The sequence below is a fragment of the Mercurialis annua genome, linkage group LG3 (genome assembly GCF_937616625.2).
Source record: "Mercurialis annua linkage group LG3, ddMerAnnu1.2, whole genome shotgun sequence".
Classification (NCBI taxonomy): Eukaryota; Viridiplantae; Streptophyta; class Magnoliopsida; order Malpighiales; family Euphorbiaceae; genus Mercurialis; species Mercurialis annua.
The window spans coordinates 73,664,552-73,686,193 of NC_065572.1; the positions used below are offsets into that span (position 1 = coordinate 73,664,552).

At 29.7% G+C, this 21,642-nt stretch overlaps 2 protein-coding genes and 1 long non-coding RNA gene across 5 annotated transcripts; 2 read left to right on the forward strand and 1 right to left on the reverse strand.

Moving 5' to 3' along the window:
• Positions 1-9,318: 9,318 nt before the first annotated feature.
• Positions 9,319-12,884, reverse strand: LOC126674938 (uncharacterized). Its single transcript, XR_007639651.2, has 6 exons — positions 12,577-12,884; positions 12,161-12,250; positions 10,994-11,171; positions 10,823-10,915; positions 10,047-10,373; positions 9,319-9,539 (listed from the first exon to the last, which is right to left on the reverse strand). It is a non-coding gene; the product is annotated as an uncharacterized LOC126674938 (long non-coding RNA).
• A 2,083-nt stretch (positions 12,885-14,967) lies between these two features.
• On the forward strand, positions 14,968-21,597 carry LOC126674937 (AP2-like ethylene-responsive transcription factor PLT2). 3 transcript variants are annotated; one of them, XM_056105249.1, is made up of 5 exons: positions 14,968-15,091; positions 15,201-15,349; positions 15,622-16,000; positions 16,183-16,265; positions 20,825-21,597. In XM_056105249.1, exons 2-5 carry the CDS (start codon positions 15,223-15,225, stop codon positions 21,391-21,393), a joined length of 1,158 nt encoding a protein of 385 aa, XP_055961224.1. In that variant the 5' UTR covers positions 14,968-15,091; positions 15,201-15,222; the 3' UTR covers positions 21,394-21,597. The 3 variants fall into 3 exon arrangements, with proteins under 3 accessions (XP_055961224.1, XP_050225445.1, XP_050225443.1); XM_050369488.2 differs by lacking the exons at positions 14,968-15,091; positions 15,201-15,349; positions 15,622-16,000; positions 16,183-16,265 and adding an exon at positions 19,528-19,732; XM_050369486.2 differs by lacking the exons at positions 14,968-15,091; positions 15,201-15,349; positions 15,622-16,000; positions 16,183-16,265 and adding an exon at positions 19,531-19,732 and having other exon boundaries at positions 20,818-21,597.
• Positions 16,487-18,467, forward strand: LOC130015346 (AP2-like ethylene-responsive transcription factor PLT2). The gene is made up of 4 exons (XM_056105250.1): positions 16,487-16,579; positions 16,677-16,750; positions 16,865-16,992; positions 17,425-18,467. The coding sequence occupies exons 2-4, from the start codon at positions 16,707-16,709 to the stop codon at positions 18,168-18,170; spliced, it is 918 nt and encodes a 305-aa protein (XP_055961225.1). The 5' UTR covers positions 16,487-16,579; positions 16,677-16,706; the 3' UTR covers positions 18,171-18,467.
• Positions 21,598-21,642: the final 45 nt, after the last annotated feature.

Sequence of the window (21,642 nt, forward strand, 5' to 3'; positions counted from 1 at the left end):
GACCCCATGAATCTTATCACTATGAATGTAATAACATATATATGCATTATAATTAGGGTTCTACGTCCATTTCTAACCAGACCAAATCTAAGTAAACTTTTACTTTTATAAATTAAAACGTGCGAAATTTTTGAATGGTTCATTTTGGTCTATTTTTTTAATTTGGTTCATTTATATTAAAATTACCGTACAATTTATGTCCAAAGCCAAACTAAATTGAAAATTCAAATTTTAATATAGAATCAACTCAAAAAGAACTAAATATATCGATTCGATTCAATTTTTTACGCACCCAATTTATCAGCTCGTCGATCTAATTGATTTATGTTCACAACTTTTCCTTTCTCTTTTGAACCCTCCTTATCATATAGAAATAAGCTTTGTTCAGAGGCAATACTGTAAAAATGAATGTTGGGTAATGGCTGCGAGTCCACTATAAGCAATTTTAATGGAAGCCAGCATTACTCTGAATCTGTGGCTTATTCCACAAACTCCCAATGGGCAGTTTTTACTTTAACTTTCTGTTTCCTTATAATTATTATATCTCCTTTTTCTGTTGGTTTAAATTATTTAAAATGATTGTTATTGGTTGTGGACACGCTCATGATATGAAATAAATTCAAAGTTTATTATTATTGCAGATTATTACACGGATTTCCAATTGTTACAACAATCATAGCTTCATCTATTTATTTGTACTGATCTTGATATTATGATGATGAAAATAATTTTAGCTGGAAAATTATTGCTTGTATTTTATTACATTTATTGAGAAATCATAACCTTTTTAATCAAAAGGATTGTGATATATATATCATATCTATTACGGTCTTCCTTGTCATATAATGTAAAGGTGGTAAAATATATCATTTCATAATTTATAAATATGATAAAGTTTGTAATGAAGAAATTTACTATGAATATGGTTTAAATATTTTGTTGTTTAATTTCATTTTATATTTTTTTTTCATAATGTGATTAGGTGTCCAATTAGAGTCAAATGAGCCGATGATCTATTTAAGCAAAGCCCAACAGTAATCAAATTTAGGCTTATTAACATTGCAGCCCAACGAAACCAGCCCAATTTTCATTGTCTGCGACCTTTTTGAAATCGTAAATCTGAAAATTTTGAGAAAATCACACGAAATACCTTCTTAGCCCATATTAATCTCAAACATACGGGTCCAAGTTTTATTTTTGAACATTACGGTGGCCATCTTTTTCCTTGCAAAAATAATCTTTATTATCTCAACTTTATACCTTTTTAATTTGAAAAATATGGTAAGAAGAAATTGGAAAGGATTTTCATATCTTCCATTTAGATAGAATTTTAAAGATTCCACCGAGATTCTCGGCATTGATTTCTCCATTTTCTCTAATCCAAAATAAAAACCTAATACTTATGAACCAATAAACCATAAAATTCAATTTTGATAAAACCTGCTCTCACTCTCTTTGTGTTTTATCTCGCACCAATAAATTGAACCATTAAGCTGTGGTGACGATGGCGCTCGTGAAAGAGGTGGAAGATTCGATGGCGGACGTGGAGGTCGGCGGGAGGTCGTGGCGGTGGTGGGTTATTTTTTTTCTTCTACAATTTATTTTTAAAGTTTTGGAATCGTCTTTATTTTTTTACATTGAAGTTCATGTAGAAAAAAAAGAGGACTTCACTGTCAATGTTGTGAAAAAGAACAAACCGATTGCTCCTCCGCCCGTTGTTGTCAAGGTAATTGTTCTAAAAATTCCTTATATTAATTGCTTTTAGAGTTCAGAATTCTGCATCGTATTTAATTAAAATTCCTTTGATCTTATAATAAACAACAACCTTCAACGTTGTCATTCCTGCATTTTTGAAAAATAATTACTGTCAGTATCCATGTTAGTTAACCATTAGATAACTATTAGTATACTATTAGTTAATTTATAACATAAACTTTAATTTTGCAAGCATTTCTAATGTTTTTTAATCGTCTTTGTTATTTTTTATATTGCAGTTTTTTTCTGTCAAACTGATGAAAAAAACGATGAACGAAGACGGTTTGAGCTGAACGAAGAAAGCAGTCGTTGGAGTGGGACGAAGATAAGCGAACGATGAACGAAAGCGAATGATAAACGAAAGCGAATGATGAACGAAGGCGCGGTGGCTGGCAACTGTTGTCTTTTTTATTGTAATTGGAATATTAGCAATGATGTAAAAATAATTAATGTTAACTATATGTTTTTTAATGGTTAATTAATAGTTAACTAACTTTATATGATTTTTTATATAAAACATGAATATATATTGATAATTACTTTTTTAATTACAGTTAACTAATATGTGACTAATAGTTAACTAATAGTGCCTATTTAATGAGTAATAGCATACTATTAGTTAACTGCATGTTAATTTCATATAAACTTTATTTTTCAACCTAATGTTAAGTTATTAAGAACAAATTGATATTTTTTTAATGATTCGTAGTATACTATTAGTTAACTGAAAAGTAAAACCAATGTCTACATAAAGATCTTCCTTCCATACTCCGTCATATCAGAACTTTCAATGTTGTCATTCTTGCATTTATAAAATAAAAAATTTGTTAATTTTCATATTAGTTAATCATTAGGAAACTATTAGTAAAATTTTATTATTTAAAAAAAATCAAATCGTTTTTTTGTTAAAAAAATAATTACAGCTGGTTTAAAAAAATGTTATTTATTTTTTAAGAATCATGTATTTGAATAATCATTTATTTGCCATTATATATGGGAATAACATTTGAATTTCTTATTTTGCTGGATTTTTTTTGTTTCTCAAATGCTTGTTGTTTTCATTTTTTTAATCATTTTATTTTTTTGTTTCCCTTTTGCCGTTTATGGTATATAATTCAAATTATCAGTTACTATAATTAAGGATTATTAAAGATTCTTGAATATTAATTGCTATATATTTATATTTTGAAATTTTGTAGGAGATTTTGATTCTTGTAACCACTTCCTTCCTTTTTTATAGTTAACAGTAATCTTCAAATATCATAAAGTTATTTGTGCAATTTAGAAACTTAAAAAGTATGTCATCAATTTTTTTTTGGTCAACTGTAAAAATTTAATTAATTATAGCCATTTAGAGTACTTATTTAAAAAAGCCGAAAATTTTCTAATAGGCCCAACTTAATTCTGATAATTTAAATATTTGCTTTATTCGAGTTGCATAGGAAGCATGCTTAATCTATGAGCAAGTGTAAGAAGAAGAAGAAAAAAAAAGGAGATAGACAAAAGAGAGAAAAAAAAATAATGACAGCCGTCATTAGTTGTCATTTTAGAGTAAAAAAAATATGAGTAGAGTAAAATAATAATAAAAATTAGATATAATTATAATATAAACATGTGTTAGAGTAAAAAAATAAAAAAATGAAGTATTTTTTTTATCTTTTTTTTATTGAGGTAGGAAATCAAATTATTTTTGAAAATGGAATATTTATCCTAATTTTTTCTAAAAACTATTGCCTAAACAAAAAGGAGACATGTATAGACGGATCAGACTGGTATCCAGGCCCGTGATCAGGTCTATAACCGTCACATTATATTTATTATAACATTAATTTTTTTTATATTTTATTTCAGTAATATCTTTCCTTTGTAATTATTTTTTCATTATTATTATTATTATTATTATTATTATTATTAATTCAATGATAAATTACTTTTTTTTAATATACCAAACTAATTTTTTTTTTCAATTGTAAAGATTAAGAAATTGTACAAGTAGTTAGGTTTTTATAAAAATCTAGTCTTGGTAGATATTGTACACTGCTGGAAACCTACTAACAGAAAATTCGTCACTAATTATTACTTTTCTTCTATAAAAAAAATACTTTTGCAACAAATATAGCGATAAAAAGCCGATGGTGAATAGTTTTAGCATTTACAGTCGGATTCGATTAAAGATCTTTCGGTAAATAAAGCACCAATTTAGCGTCAAATATTACTGACAAATTTTGCGACAAATTTGGCGTGTCTCATGCGACAAAATTGGAAGGATGGTTATTCCCGACGGATATATAATACCTATGGTAATAAAATAACAAAATTCTAAAAAAACATATTAAGTAACCTGTTTTTTTTTTCAATGCATTCTTTCAAATTACTCATTATCTTATATAAGCTTAGTTGTGTTGCATAAAATTGATATAAATGATTAAGGTCACTAATTTGTAGTATCATAAGATCTTTTGGTACAATAAACAAAATATTTGAAGCTAAGATCCGAATTGAGACTGAGATGGACAAAAATCCCATTGAATCAATCAAAAGTCAAATTATGTGTGATGAGCTTATTTCACTCTCTTTAATCCATGATGGATCTTTACAACAATAAATTAATTAATTTGTTTATTTTATCATATATTCAATCACATAAAACAAGATAATGCCATGCACATGCCTAAATAAGTTTAACCTCAAATTCATTAATTAACATTAAGATTGTTCATTCTTTTATCTTATGTATCCTCTAGGATTTGGAAACTTTTTGCTTGATTTTCGCCAATAGTTGAATATTTCAGTTTTTCCTTTTAATATATAGGATAAAAAAGAACTTTATAGGCTAAAGTTTGATCTCAATTAGCAACCTATTTATTTTTTTGTATAACAATGCTAAAAGCAAAACTCTTTTTATTTTTTAAAAATCTATTCAATCTTTTTTATTCTTTTTTTATCAATTCGTTTAAAATTGATTTCTTTAAATCATGAAAAAATTCCAATTACTATTTTTTTTATAATTTTACATTCAATTGACATGTAACCGCAATTAAATTAATATTAAAAAAATAGATAGATTTTCAGTGAAATTAGAATTAATATAAAATATTTGAAAGGTTTGAATCAATTTAAAAAATAAAAAAGTTGGTTTTTTCACACACCATTAGGTCTTTTTTAAACATCAATTAGTTATTAAATAAAATATTTTTTTATATCCATAACTTTGATTATTTTTTTAAATATATCTTTAAAATATAATTTGAGCATGATCCGTTAATTTTGTGAATTGAGACAAATATAGTAACTCTTAATTAAAACCTACTTTCGTGCGCATAATTCTTATTTTAAATCCAAATGTCTTTTTTTATTTGAAATTAAAAATTAATTGTGTAGAATTATAATCATTTATAAAATTGAATCTCAAAATTAGGTATAATTTGAGTTGTGGATATATTTATTTCAATTCCTAAAATTGATGGATTGAAATGTCCAAATTATATCGTATAGATATATTTGATAAAATAGTTAAAATTATGGGTAAATTATCATTTTGTCTATTTATTATTGTTCTTATTAGTTATTTTTGGGAGATCCATTGAATTTGTAGTAGTTGGATAATTTTTAGCTCTATTTTAGCAGGAAAACTCAATGATTACATATGATATGATCCTCTTCCTCCGATAAAGGAATTTGTTTATTGTTGTGATTCAAATCTATATATCAGAAATCTCATCCTTTGGTGGTCACTATATCTTCCGCACAAAATAAGAAATGCTTATTCTTTGATATATTCAATGAAATTTAATTCATTGAATCCATTTGATGTTTATGGACCCGACCCATTCCTTCATTCAAATGACTAACAAATTTATAGTATAACTTCAAATTTAAAACTTCTAAAACTGATTGAACACTAGATATTATATTCACTTAATCTATATGTACGATCTTCCTTATAAAAAATATGGTATATTTTGAAAGTTAAGAAAAGCACAACCACAAGGATTGAAAGGCAAAAAACCCAAATACGGATCAATCAAAAAGTGTCTACATAACTATCCAAACATCCATTCTCGTATTAAAAAAATGCGGATGGAAAAAAGCATAAAAATTTCAATTAATATTCATATATTAAACTATTAATTCATCAAAAAACTGAAGCCCGTAGGTGAGGCAATCCAGTTATCAGTCATTAATAAACTCTTATAATTGTAATTTATTTTAAAAATGTACACCTCTTTAATAGGTTGTAAAATAACTAAAACTTGGAGAAGCAGAAGCTTAGATATCTTTGCTAAATATGTTCACTATTAAAATTCATGCACCCAAAAATCTCGTTGTGGATCATATAAGAATGTCTAGATTTAGAGAATTAAGTAATTGCCTGCCTTGGCTACTGAAAATTGCAACTTTTATGAAGCGAAAATGATGCTGACATTAACACATTATTAGCCGTGAAAAGAAGTTGTGCAGTTGAGCGGACTTCAAGAACATGGAAATGAAAATTCTAGATATTTGGAAGAATAGATTAATTCCTAGCAACCAAGCTTTTATATTTATTTGCGCTGCCGCAATTCTTATGATCATATGGTTTTGAGTTATAATTTATTGCACCATGGTTATATATAACACAGAGCTATCTCATGGAGACAGTGCTCCTTCGGGTATATAATATTTGTCGCATTTGGCCATTTTATATAAATTAAAATAACAATAAATATATTTGATGTGTATGTTATTTTATTGAATTGTTTATATCAATCATTATTCTTTTATATATTTGACTAATTTTTATAAGTCTTGCTAAGTTATTTACTACCAGGGACAAATTAGAAAAATGCTAAAGAAAATAGTTTTTTAATATTTTAAAGTAATATATATTATGGATTAATGCAACAAATATAATATACCAAAAGAGATCTAATATAATAATACTAGAAAATAAAATTAATTAAGATAAGAATGTATTGTCAAATGATAGCCCTCCTCAAACTTCAAATATTTTTTTGATTCATCAGCTTTATTATAATTCTATACGCAACAAATTTACATATCTGGGGCTATGATATAATTTTTTTTTTGATGAATGCTATGATATAATTATTAATTATATTTCGGATAAAAGATTATGGTAGTTTTATGGATTAGAATTTCTTCAAGTTCATATAAGTTTGAGAGGGTCAAGTTCATGATTTATTTCGTTCATTGTGAAATAAATAGTATAGATCAATCAATTAAAATTATATTTTTTTATCTACACTATCCATTTGTTAATGAATTGTGTGAATTTAATGAACTTGATCTAATTTGAGAGAATCCCAATCCTAATTTTATCCATAAGTTTTACCTTTAGACTCAATGATATAGAAAAATGAATGAGATATAGTTCAAATAGTATAAACGTTAGGTAGCAATTTTATTAGGTTGTGTATTTTATTCTTTTTTCAAACGCTCTTCCTCTCTTAATTATATAAAAAAAAAACTAGAAATAATAACAAAGTTTATATTAAAAAAAAATACAGTTGAATATCTTAATTTATTTTTGCATTTGGAGAAAATATTCATAAATATTTTGATGATAATTCTTCCTTTGTTCCATTTAAAAAATTCCTTTTGGTATTTTTATTTTTATTAATTGAACTCTTTATATTTTTATTGACTGATTTGATATAATTTCCATATTGGTTTACATAAAATATTAGTAATATAATCGTAAAATTCTGTATTGATCAACTAGTAATTACTCATACAGAAAAAATGTATACTACTACTTTTAAATGTAGTTGATAATTTTAAACGAATAGAGGCTTTGATTTTGTATCCTTATTTCGTTCCAACATGCTTTCACCATGCGTGTTAACGGTCAAGAACTTGTATTTTCCGCTTTCCACAGTTGGCTGCCATTTATTATGTTCCAATCTCACCCTAACCCTAACTCTAACCCTAACCCTAATTCTAACCCTAATCCTCACCCGTGTGTTAATTTTAACTGCGAAGAAAACAAGGGTTTCCAAATACATTTGCCTTTCTAATTAATGCTTAATTTCGAGGCGACACGAGCACTTTCCCGGCGTTTCCTCCCACCTCTTCGATTTTCTCAACACTTTCCTCTGGATTCTCGTGAACTCTTTTTCCCCAAAATACCCTCGTCCATTCCTCAAATTTACTTCATATTCTCTCTATCTTTCTCTTTACTCAAGTGTAATTAAACATGGATTAAGGTTATGCTGCTTAATTTCACGCTAATTGAAGCATATATTTTAACGCAGCCATCAAATATTAGCAGTTTTTATTTCTAAAATCTTAATTTCTAAAAAATAAATGATCCAAATTTGACTATTTGCATGCAATTCACGAAACAAGGTGTCAGATTCAATAAAAACATACGCCGAAGATTCCTATTATTAATGTAATGTTTGCTAGCAATTCAGAAAAGTTAGGCATAAATAAAATTTCGTGTTAAACCTCATGAGCTAAAAATGAGCATAAAGGGCAATATCGGAAAAAGAAAAACAGAACCATGATCATAGATGGTGATAGAATGGTCAAAGTTTCTTCCAAATTGTGTTTTTTTGTGCAAAGCATGCAAACCGGATTATTGGTCCGACTGGCTTCAACTTTCAAACCCTAAAACAATAACTGACACGTGTCAGTCACATTCCTCTGCATTTGGCCGCAATATCTGAAACGACGTGATCTTCTGATTAAATGTATTCACTGCTAATGGCCGGTGTCTTTTGGCTAATTAACTTCTTTATTTTAGAGATAATAAACAAACACATAGTAAATTTTTCTTATAAACCTTTTGAAAAATATTTTTTCTTGAGAAAAAAACATTTTCACTATTATTTCTCTGGTTACAGACTTTTATGATAAAATTTCTTTTGATTGTAGAATTGGATCAATGTTTTTGGAGAGTTTTTAAGAAGCGAGAGACGTGGGTCCTGTCCCCCTAATTGTGGTGCATTACAGTCAACTTATTCTTATATATGTTCAAGAATTTTGGGGAAACTGTGTCATCATCAATGGCAGGTGATTTTATTTTCTTTAATCTCTCTTTTTTAGTTTTATTGTGAAAATTTTCATTTGTTTATTGTTAGATATTCTTCTTGTAGATTCACTACAAGAAACTGCTTCATTAGCGAAGGGAAAAGTGGTCGTAAATTCATTAAAAGTGGTCGTATTATGTTTATTGGGACGGGAAAAGTACGGTCGTAAGCCGTCGTAATAGGCTCCGCCGTAAAAAGTATTTGGGACGGAAAACATATTTCCGGTCGTAATGTAATTTGCGAAGGTAAAATTTCCCTTCGCTAAAAGAACATTAACAACGACGGAAAATCCGGTCGTTATTCAATTAATACCTTTGTAATTATATAATGTAATTGCGACCACAATCTGAAAACCAATTACAACCAAAATCCCTTCGCAAAAAAAAGGGATGTTTACAGCACAAGCAGCAACAGCTCAGTACACTAAAAAAATTTCCAAAATAATTCCTGCTATTAGAAATCTCCAAACAGTATTAATTTACACAAAACAATTTTAATACTATTAGAAAGCTCCACACAGTATTAATTTACACATAAATCATAAATTCAGTACTTAATTGTTAAAAGTCTGCTAAAACAAATATCATATGTAAAAGTCTATAAAGTCTACTAAACTGAGATCATAAAAGGCCGTTAGTGTTCCAAGCAAAGATGAACATAAGGTCATTGGGATTTCCTCCACATGCAATAGAGTCTGGATATTAACACATCTAAAGTAGAAGCCTCTCTTGCACAAGAAAACAAAAGCTGCAAAAAATAACAAGAACCAAATAAGAATTCCTAATTAATTAAACCACCAAATTGCAAACAACAAGTAATATCCATTTCTAGTTATGCTACTCCCAGTCACTACTAAAATTTTATATTAAGGCCAAGTTTTAGATTTTGCAATGCAACCATTTCAATTCCTTTCTCTTTTACTAGTTTGTTTTTCTGCACTGTCAAACCAGTTTAAAAATTTAAATGACAACTAATTTAGATGTAAAGCTGCATATTGTATGTTCAGAAAGGTCCACAAAGAAATAAAACTCATTTATATGAAGTTTCTCAAAGAAAAAATAACACAATCATATGAAATAAATTTTGTATTGAAAAATCATAATAGACAAAGAAAAAAATGGAGTACGATCATGCCATAAACAAAACCAAGTACAATATAAGAAAATAGTAGACAGCTCTAGCAAATATGCACAACACAGTCAGCAATGAACAATAATTAGATAAATTACGGGAATAAATAAGAATAATACTCACATTTTTTTTATATAATTAACTTTGTTGGGTATCGGTTGTATAAGATGAAGTTGATGGTACGTCTCTTTTTTCTTGAGCGGCGAACATTTCTTCGAACTTTTGAAATCTATCTTCCAATGTACTTAAACGACTTTTCAATAGTTGATTTTCTTCTAGAAGTTGAGCTTCACGTTCAGCCTTTTTTGTTGATGGACCTTTCAAATGTTTTAGTTTTACTCCACCACCGTAGCCAACCACATGACCGTGGCTTTGATTTCGAAAACATTTTAGGACTACCTCAACATTTGAAAGAGAGGGATCCGATTGCATTACCTCGCATATTTCATCCTAAATAAGAAGAAAATGAACAAATAATGAGAAAACCAATGCGTTAAGACAACCTTTTTTGACGAGACGTGCTGCTCAATCAATGACCGTCTGATAATGAAAGAATTTGGAGTGACGAGCTCGTGGATGAAGCTCATTACCATACCACAAGGACCTAGAGATCTCACAATTCCATTACCACTTCATCATATGAGCAAAGCATTTTTCCTAATTGATGACATATTTAGTAATACTGCTGATCACATGCTAAGTATAAACCAATGTAGATCAGTGTCAGATGTAAGTTAATAATTTATACTTAGCATGTGATCACGGCTTCATATCCTTTTCCACCCTAAAATGATAAGTATAAACCATCTTTCCCACCCTAAAATGATAAATCATATACAATAAATATAAACAACAAAAATAAGTCATATATAAAATATGTTAAAATACTAATTCATTACCATTTGATATATTATCTCCCTCATCGGCTTGCTTCCAATACGATGAGGCATTGTCAAATTGCCTCTATTTTTTGAGTTCCGTTGACTCGCTTTCTGAACAAACATAAATGTAAGTGAGAAGATTTTTCAATTTACATGAATTTTCATATCGAATATATGTTAAAAACATACCTTGAACTTTTCAGTATAAAAATGGTTTTTTATTAACCATTCCCAATCATCCTTATCAGCTCCGTCAGGCACTATTTTCAAACAGAAAATAATCAATAGTGGATACTTTTACCTTTCAAGAAAAGTCAGTTGAGTGATAAACAGGCTTAAAAAGTGTTAGCTGATCTCCCTCCTATATCTGTTAGCAAGAAATATTTAAATAAAAGAACATTAATTCATCTGTTCAGCAAAAACAAAAAATTTAAGGAAATCAATAGAGAAGTTCAGCAAGTAAGAGCATTGATAGTACAAAACATGTTTGAGTAGAGAGTTTTGATTGCTTAAACTGCATTTCACTCAGTGTAAATCTAACATATGATAACATTTTAATAATAATTCTCCAAGATTTCCAACATACATAGCCACACAAATAGATAACAAATAACATGAATCCTTAGATTTATTAAATACTGTAATTTACATGCTTAATTACAGTGAAAAAAATCTGATAAAGAATTTTAATTTTGTTGATGGAAATCTATTAATTTTTTAAAAAACAACCTTTATCTTTCAAATCTATTAAGTTTAGATCAAATTATATTTATTACTAATAATCATAGCCTAAATAAGACTTTTGAAATAGAAACACACAAGAAGAACATCTAAAAATCTACTAAATTACAAAATAGAAAACTTGTTGATATAAATCATAGATTTAGTAAGATATAATAAATTAAAGAGAAGTGAAATGATTGTCTTTGAAAATGTAAGAAGTATAATTAGATGTTGGCCAATTGGTGTTTCTATTTTCTGAACTTAGTAAAAAGAGAAATGTCCATACTGACCAGATTATGAAGCCTCTGGGATAACAGTCTATTATATTAGATAGTTTCATAGATTAATCGAACAAGTTAGATCATTACATAGATTAATCAAACAGATTCACTCCTACAGTACTATCTTCACATTGCAAGATATGCTATCAAATTGGACTAAATAAACAAAAGAAAACACCAAAAATGACAAAATTTCTTCAGTAAGACACATTTCCATATACAAAAAATTTATGAAATTTTTTAATAACTGCTTTTAATATCATGCTCTTGAAAACATACAAACCTAGATCAAAAAATACAGTAAAATGGAAGATGGTAGTGCATAGAAGCAAAAAGAAAAATGAAAAAGAACCTGAAACAGAGGTAATAGTGGAGTGGAGTAAAGAAACTGAAGTATTGACAAAAAGAGACTGTACTCAGCTTTCACTCTAAATCCGAGTACCTGCAAACAGAATGACACAATTTTATCACAACATATTAACATAAATCTTCAACTCTATCAACATAAATCGCAGTTAAATCTCCAACTCGATACATAAATCGCAGTTAAATCTTCCACATTAACAGTTAAATAACAGCTTTCACTCTAACACTTAAACTCCACTAACAATTAAAAATCAAAACCCTAAGTTAATAAGAAATCAAAAATCAAAACCCTAAGTTGAGAAGAAATTAAAAATCGTTTTGCGCAATCGTTTATGAAATCAAAACTCTAGTTTATGAAATCAAAACTCTAACTTAATAAGATTCAGTTAATGAAAACGCTACCTGAGAAGAAATCAAAAATCACAATCGTTTAGCAGAGATTCTTCAACATCCCAATCGCTTTGCTTGTATGGTTAGGTTTCATATGATAGCAGAGATTCTTCCATTTCATTGATATCTTTTATATTTTTTTTTATGATTTCTGGGTTTATGTTTCATAATAGCAGCAATCTAGGTTTTAGTCGTGATATTTTTGATATTTTGTTTTAAGTTAGAAATATTTAATTATGATTAGACTTAGCTTTTAGTAATTAGGACGGGAGTTTTCTTTTTCTTTTTGGAAAGGAGTATAAAAGTGGTCGTAATATAAAAGTAAAATTCTAAATAAAGACCGGACAGTGAGATGGTCCTTATTGATACCAATATTACGACCGGATTAGGAGCCCTTCGCAATATATTGGTCCCTAAAAATCCATTTTCCTGTAGTGATTCTTAACTTAACTTTAATTAGTAATGGAAGGTACCCTGAAACTCTGCACACTTCAGTTTCTAAATAGTATGGAAACTTTGTGTTCATTTAAATATTTTGAACCTCCAAAACTGAAATTCTTGTCAGGTTTTGCATTTTAACCCTATCTTCCCATTTCTCTAGTGAGATAATTAAAAAGAAGTATTTTAACACCATTAATTGTTTTAGTTTATTTCATTCCAAAAAAAAATATTCTGCTTACTTATATAAAAATCTAACATATTTTTCTACTAATTTATGATCATCACATGGACATGAGTAAATTTAAGGTTGCTAATCAAGAGTATTACAATTCTAATTAAGGTTACTAATAAAAAAAACCTTGTGACTGAATTATTTTATTGATTGCATTCACTGACAGGATGGAGTACAAATAAAGGTAAGACTGAGATTTTTCAATTCTAGCAAACATGGACTATAAACATAAGTAAATTAGGTATGATAATAAACTATGAAATTAATAAACATGAGAACGAAGTAATGTTAATGTTTAGTTTATAAATTTTGACGGGCGCGAAGATCAATTAGGTGGTCAACAGATTTCTACTTGGGGAAACAAAATGAAATTTATTTTAAAAAGAAGGATTTTTTTTTAATTTCATTTGAATTTGGTGAGTAAGGGTTTGGAGAGCAGATCAATTCTTACTTAATAGCACTGGTACTTTTAATAATTAATATCTGTCGGATATTTACATAAAAAAATTGCATGTCCGTACACATGTATCTTTAACACATGCAGGGACTCGGGGATCTACAAATTTTGTTTTTGATGACTGATCACTTTAATTTATCCCATTTGAGTTGAGAAAGACAGATAGAAAAATCTTCTGTTGTTTATGCGTTTGATCGCCTATATATTATATAGGGTTATTTTGTTTTCATTCTTAATTATACTATTGTATAAAAGAAATTCAGCAAATATAAATTTTATGTAATTCTTAAAAAAAATTACTTGTGTTTTAAACACTTTAAAAAAATCCAGTTTTACTGTATCTGTTTATGATTATTTTATAAATAATGTTTGAAGTATTAATAATTCATTTGAAAATTTTAACAAATAGTAACAAATTAATTTAATCTATAGTATTTCAAAAAATAAATATTCAGAAGCACTAGTAGGATTAGGATTTTTGGAGGAATAAAATTCAAAGATTATTGTACAATTCATAAATTTCACCGAAATCTATTGTTTGATACGAAAAATAACATGAGAATCCTTGAATATTGTATTTATTTCCAAACAGTAGAATTTTAAATCCATGAATTTCATAATTCATTTATTTTAAATCCATGAATTTAATAAAATCAATAGATTTAAAAATCATCATTTATCTAAAATATACTTAAAAATATTTTGATTATACCTATTTTATTTCTAATGAAATATCTCTTAGTAAATTAAAATAAGTTAGAGAGAGGTCGGTAACTTTACGTAGAATGGTGGGATAATATTTATATTTATACAGAGAGAGAGAGAGACTAAGAGATGATTTGCAGAGTGTGGGAATGCTGGGCTTTGGGGAGTCATATATTACACTCAACGAGGACGAGAGTTCCCATAAACCAAGTGGGGATAGAGAGAGAATTGAATTTGGATTTTTCCAGTTGGAATTCTGAGTTTGTCCCACCAAAACACACTGAAATTATCTCAATTCTTAGGGTTCATATTTTACTACTTCTAATATTATATACTCGACAACACTCGTGTCTTTATTTGCATTATGTGCAACTAATTAAATGATTTTGTTTATCTTATTATCGTATGATCATGACATGGTTTTTCATGCATTGGAAAATGGTTTTTTCTGATGGTCTGACCGCTTAAAATGACCATTGCCAAAGGGGTAATTAACTAGAAAAAGTAACATATTTTTTTGCCTTTATTTAGTTCATACCTGTCTCTATTTTATCTCTTTTCAGTCTCTTAACTTTCTCCTCTCACCTCGTGTTCACTTAGGTCAAAAACTTAGTGCTCAAAGAGGTAGATATATAAGGAGAGTGTGAGACTGCTCAAACCCTAGACTCTGGTGCAATTGCAAACTTAAAGCTGTAAATCTTTTTTTGTGATCATAACTAGTTTAGTACTTTGATTTCTTGTCCTTCTGTTTTCAACTTAACAAAATTTGATTTTAATGTACATTTGTTTGGTTACATGCAGGTCAATTTTTATCTGTTAGACAATGAATTCAAACAATTGGTTATCTTTTCCTCTTTCTCCTACTCATCCTTCTTTACATACCTCTCATCCTCAACAGTTCTCTTTAGGGTTAGTCACTGAAACTATGGATAATCCATTTCAACCCCAAGGTATGTCTTTCTTTCTACTTTATCGAATTCGTGTTAATAAAATTGCGGTTATTGAATTATAAGTCTTTTGCGAAACAGTTACCGTCATTTTACATACATTTTGAGAACTAAACTTTTGTTTTGGTAACCAAAATATAACAAATAAAACGACATAAGCGGTTTTGCAAATGGTCAATAGTTCAATAAACGAAAAAAATTTAAATCCATTTTCTTATCATCTTGTTTGTGCTTCTGATTTTGCTTCTTCTTTTATTTGCTACATAAATTTATAGAATGGAATCTTCTTAACAATCAAGGCAGCAATGAAGTACCCAAAGTAGCAGACTTCCTTGGTGTGAGCAAATCCGAGAACCAATCAGATCTTGTAGCCTTCAATGAAATTCAGGCCAATGACTCTGATTATCTGTTTCAAAGCAACAGTCTGATGCCAATGCAAAATACTGTAGTAACAGCGTCCAGCAACAGCTATGAGTTTCAGGAAAATTCTAACACTATGCAGTCGCTGACATTGTCTATGGGTAGTAGCAGTGGCAAGGGCTCTACCGGCGAAACCAGCGGCGATAACAGTACTAATACGGTTGAAGCAGTAGCTCCAAGAAGAACTTTAGATACATTCGGGCAAAGAACTTCTATATATCGTGGTGTAACAAGGTTAGCTCATTTCTGTATTGACATTCAATGTATATTGCACTGTATTAAACCTGAACCTATTTCAACACCTAGGATTATCAACTCGTTCTTACACGGTGAACTATGTTCATATTAAGTTCTCACCCTTATTAGGGTTTCGAACTTCAAATGATATTAATGGAAAATTGAATTTGCATATGTAGGCATCGATGGACAGGACGGTATGAGGCTCATCTCTGGGATAATAGCTGTAGAAGAGAAGGTCAATCTAGAAAAGGAAGACAAGGTAAAAAAATACATTGATTTTTTTAGGGTTACTAATGTTTTTATGTCCGAACAATATGTATACTAATTATTCATCTTCAATTTCATGTCCAATTTTGGCTCCGGAATTGCTGGCAGTCTATTTAGGTCAGTGAATTTTCTTGTTCCAGATTAACTAATTTAAACTTTTGTATAAATGGCAGTACAATTTAAACTAAATTACATTTTTGTTTGTTGGTCTGATCAGGCGGCTATGACAAAGAAGAAAAAGCTGCTAGGTCTTATGATTTAGCGGCACTCAAGTATTGGGGAACTTCTACCACTACCAATTTTCCAGTAAGTTTCAGTAATAATTAACTGCAATAATTAGATACAACATGAAGTATAAATATATACACGTAAATGACAAGTTTAACTGCTTTAATATATTTAGATCAGTAACTATGAAAAGGAAGTAGAGGAGATGAAACACATGACCAGACAAGAGTTTGTTGCCTCCATTAGAAGGTAATTAACATATAGTATTAATTTGTCCATAAGTTTAATTTGATCATATATCAAAGTTTATTCTATAACCTAGCTAGTTTGTTTAATTATTTGTTAATGGTAAATGAAATATAGGAAGAGTAGTGGATTCTCTAGGGGAGCATCCATGTATCGAGGAGTTACAAGGCATCACCAACATGGAAGATGGCAAGCAAGGATTGGCAGAGTTGCAGGAAACAAGGATCTTTATTTAGGAACTTTTAGTAAGTCTTTTACTTTCGAACATTCTATACAATGAATCAATTGCAATGTCTAGGTTAAAAGTATTTTACATTTATATTAAATTAGGAGGTCAGTGTATAACAATTCATCCCATTTTGCAATGAAAAATTGGGTAACTATAATAATTTTATGTTGCCACAGAAGTAATTATTTGGCCTGAATTGCATTAATAATCTTCCACTGACATAAAAATGAAAATTTAATTACTAAAATATAATAAAATAATGGTAATTGTCTCTAAAAGATATATAGTTTAGTAATTTTAATTTTTTTAATCCGAAATGTCTAGACTAAGTGCTTCTTCTATCTAAATGAATATTAAAACTGGTTTTTAGTTATTATTAGTCTCAAAAAAATTAAATTTTAAAACTGTTTTTATTAATCTCAAATTAATTATTTGCTGAATGATGAAGGTACTGAGGAGGAGGCTGCAGAAGCATATGACATAGCAGCAATAAAGTTCAGAGGATTAAACGCAGTAACGAACTTCGACATGAGTCGATATGATGTGAAGAGCATTCTCGAAAGCAATACATTACCAATCGGTGGAGGAGCAGCGAAACGTCTTAAAGAAGCGCAAGCAATTGAATCATCAAGAAAACGAGAGGAATTGATAGCTCTCACTTCATCTAATTTCCAATACGGAAACCCTAGCTCTAGCAGACAGCTACAACCAGCTTCTGCTTACTCTCTAATGCCACCTTTTGATCAACAACCTCAGCCATTGTTAACCTTACATGACCAAAACATTGCTCAATACACCCAAGATTCAACTTTTCATCAAAATTATCTTCAAACACAGCTTCAATTGCACCACCAATCTGGGTCTAGTAACAATTTCTTGCAACAGACGACTCACCATGACCCTCAGATTTACAACAGTTACTTACAAAATAATCCAGGTTTGCTGCATGGGTTTTTCAACATGGGTTCTTCATCATCTATTATGGAAAATAATGGGAATTCTAGTGGGAGTTACAGCAATGGTTATCTTGGAAATGGGATGAATGCAACCGGGTCAAATACTGTTGGACCAGCTGATCAAGAACTTGCTCTTGTTAAGGTTGATTATGATATGCCTTCTACTGGATATAACTGGTCCGGCGACTCGGTTCCGGGATCCAATCCCGGAGTATTTACAATGTGGAATGACTTATAAATTATGAACATGCGAGGATGTTGGTAAGGTTGAAGAAGGGCTTCGTTTTTTTATTTTTATTTGTAATTTTGGTATAATTTGGCTGATTAAATTGTTTCCCTGAGAGACAAGTTAGGGTTTTATTTTAACTGGATTTGATGAGAACTGACTCTGACTGACCTAATTAATATGCGATTTTTTGGGTCTATTCTATATATATGCTATGTCAGTTGTATGGGTGCAAGTTGGACCCAAATTTTGTATCCTAAATATATCTATCTTATTTTTATGCTGTTATTTTTCATCTTTTGATGATAATTTTTCATTTTCCATGAAATATTTAATTGATATATCCTCTTGCATGTGTTAACACAGTTAAACGAAAAGGAAGCTTTCGTATAAAAAGTAAGGGTGTACAACTTGGGTTATAATTTTATGTGGGTTATAAATTTTGAAGAGTTCATTTTTATAGTGAGCTAAAATTTTAAAAATCTTTAAAATGATCAATATTACATTGAAAATATTATCCTATTCAGGGTTCATGGTTTACATAACTCATATTTAAACACTTCTGTTAAATAATTCTATATTACATGAATTGTTTTTACTTTTTCATAATTGCAAAGGGAGAGCGTTCTGTGGGAGGAATTGAACCCACAACTTAGCAGTTTGTTGCCGCTGTGTTTATGTCATTTGTATTATAATTCATTGGTTTTTACATAAACAATTAAATTTATATATTTTCACTCTGTTATATAATTTTTCAATTATAAATACGTAATTTAATTTATATTTCAGTATTTTTGACCAAAATGACAAATATATTTTTATAAATAAATTATAATAATTTGATTATCAATTTTTTTGATTTATGAAAATATATCCTACTTTTAGTATAAATCAATTTTAAAAACATAAACCACATTTTAAACCCGCATAACCCTTTCTACATTGAAATAATTTAATTCAAAATACTATTCTAGAATCAAAGCAATCAGCTCTAAATATAAATTCTAAAAATATATAAATTTTTTTTTGATAATTAGGGAGAGGGGAGTGAGACTCGAACACGAGACCTCTTGAAAATATAATTTATTACTCTAAACGGTGTCGTTTTTATCAATTAAGGACTCAAAAATGATTTTTTGCTAAATTAAAAGGACTAGATAAGGTCATAAGGACAAAAAATAATTTAAGAACCGAATGAATAAACATGTATAGTTTAAGGACCTGAAAATAGGTTACTCCTAAACAAAACCTTTTTTTTCTTATATGGGACAAAATAGCTGATTTACAATATTTTCACAATTCGAAGGAGTCGGTGGCACGATGGTGAAGCCTAGAGGCTTAAATATTCCTTAAACATAAAACTAGGGATGTATCAGATCCTTTCTCCTCGTCGAGCTTATCTGTTATGATCTGCTACTACTGCTAGTAAGACCTAGAAGGGGCAAAACCGTCTTAAAAGTACTACTCTCTGGCTTGTCCAGTATAGAATTGCGGATCACCCACTTCCAAGGCGCACAGCATCATACCCGTAGCTCATCAAATTTTTCTCCTCGGAGGAATTTTCTCTTGCAAAGGTGCGATTTTTAATCTCTAGTTGTGTGATCTTATGTTTTATTGAATCTGGATTCTTTTCTTTTAGTTTGATTCAATCGGTATATGTAATGAGATCAATTGATTAATTTTAGTTGTTATTTAATTAATTTTTTTAAATTTTAATGTTGTTGTTGTGAGAGAGATTTATATTTTGTTGAATTCCAATTAATTGATGGGACTTCTAAGAATTTATGGGTATCTTCTTCTCTAGGTAATGATATATAGCAGAGTAGTAGATATGAAATGTTGTAGCACCAACACTTCATTAATTGAATGCTTTCCATTTTGGAAATATGTCCGAGACTTGACGTTTCGGACATGAAACTTCATTTTTAATATAAGAAACCTTAAAATAGCATCGTTTAGTGTCCATGTCCAAGTGTCTCGTTTTTCATATCTGTGTCCGTCTACCTAGGTTGCATCGAATGCTCCAGATGTGGTATAATATAGGATAGTGGAAATCATGGAACCCTATTTCAAATCTAATTAATTGATGTTGTTTCATTCTTTAAAGCTGAGTGATATGGAAATACGAGCTTGCGATGTCTGCAAATTTCTGAATTTTTCGTTTATTTTGATTTGGATGTGGTAATAGATGAGATAAGTAGATTTTTGAAGGTTTTGATGGGAAACTAGTAGCACGAACACTTTATTCAATTTACGTGTCATATTTCGGAAACATGTCTGACACTTGAGGTTTCAGAAACGAAAGTTCACATTTGCCGTAGGAAACCTTAACTTAACACCATTTCACCATGTCCAAGTTTCCCGTTTTCCTGTTCCTGTGTCTGTGCTACCTAGATGGGAAATGACAGTGTTAATTATACAATTCCCTTTTGATTATGCATTAATCTTTGTGGGACCAAGAATTTATACTTTTTAGTGACAAAGTTTTGAACTTTTAAGACCTGATTTAATTATCCTTAGATCTATTGTTTTAATACCTCTAGTGGTCATTTTTGTTTTGTATTAGTTTCATCGTAATCTAATGAAGATTGAGTGAGTTTAGAATTTAATAAAAGTTCCATTGTAATTGAGTACTTACTGAGTTCTTTATCTAATGAAGTTCACAGAATCAAGCAACATGGTAAGAGCATACAAGCAAGAGCATGTTTACAAGCACCCATGGGAGAGGGTAACTTCAGCATCCTGGCGCAAGTTTACCGACCCTGAGAACAAGCATATTCTTTCACATATTGTTGAAGTTGACACTTTGAACCAGAAGGTTGATTGTGAATCCGGGAAGCTATATACTACTCGTGCTGTCACTGTGCATGCTCCAGGACCATGGTTCATCCGTAAAATTATTCGGCAGGACATTTGCCATTGTGTTGAATCCACAGTTGTTGATGCTCGTACTCGGTCAATGCAGCTTTCCAGCCGCAATATTAGTCTTGAGAAGTTCATTGAGGTGGAGGAGAAGATACGGTATGATCCTCACCCTGAAAATCCTAATGCATGGACTCTTTGTCGGCAGGAGACGAGCATACGGATAAAGCCACTATCTGCTTTGGCATCAATGGCAGAGAAGATAGAACAAAGATGTGTTGACAAGTTTCTACAAAATAGTGCCAAGGGTAGGGAGGTCATGGAGAGAATCTGTAAATATCTTGAAGCTGAATCTGGAGGGATTTCCCTGTAATTCTTTCTTGTTTTTGTTTTTTCACCTTACCATAGCATTAGATCATAGTTCTTTGGAGTCCCTTTTTGAGAGTAGAACTAAAGGAACAAATATACAAATTAAGATTGATGGATGTATAATAATGGAGGATTGACATTGCAATCAGTTTTGCTTGTGAGAGAAATTTTGAAGTAGATCAATGCAGTCCGGAGATTATACACTTTACGCATAATGCTTTTTTTTTAATCCAAAATGTCAAAATGAATGAAG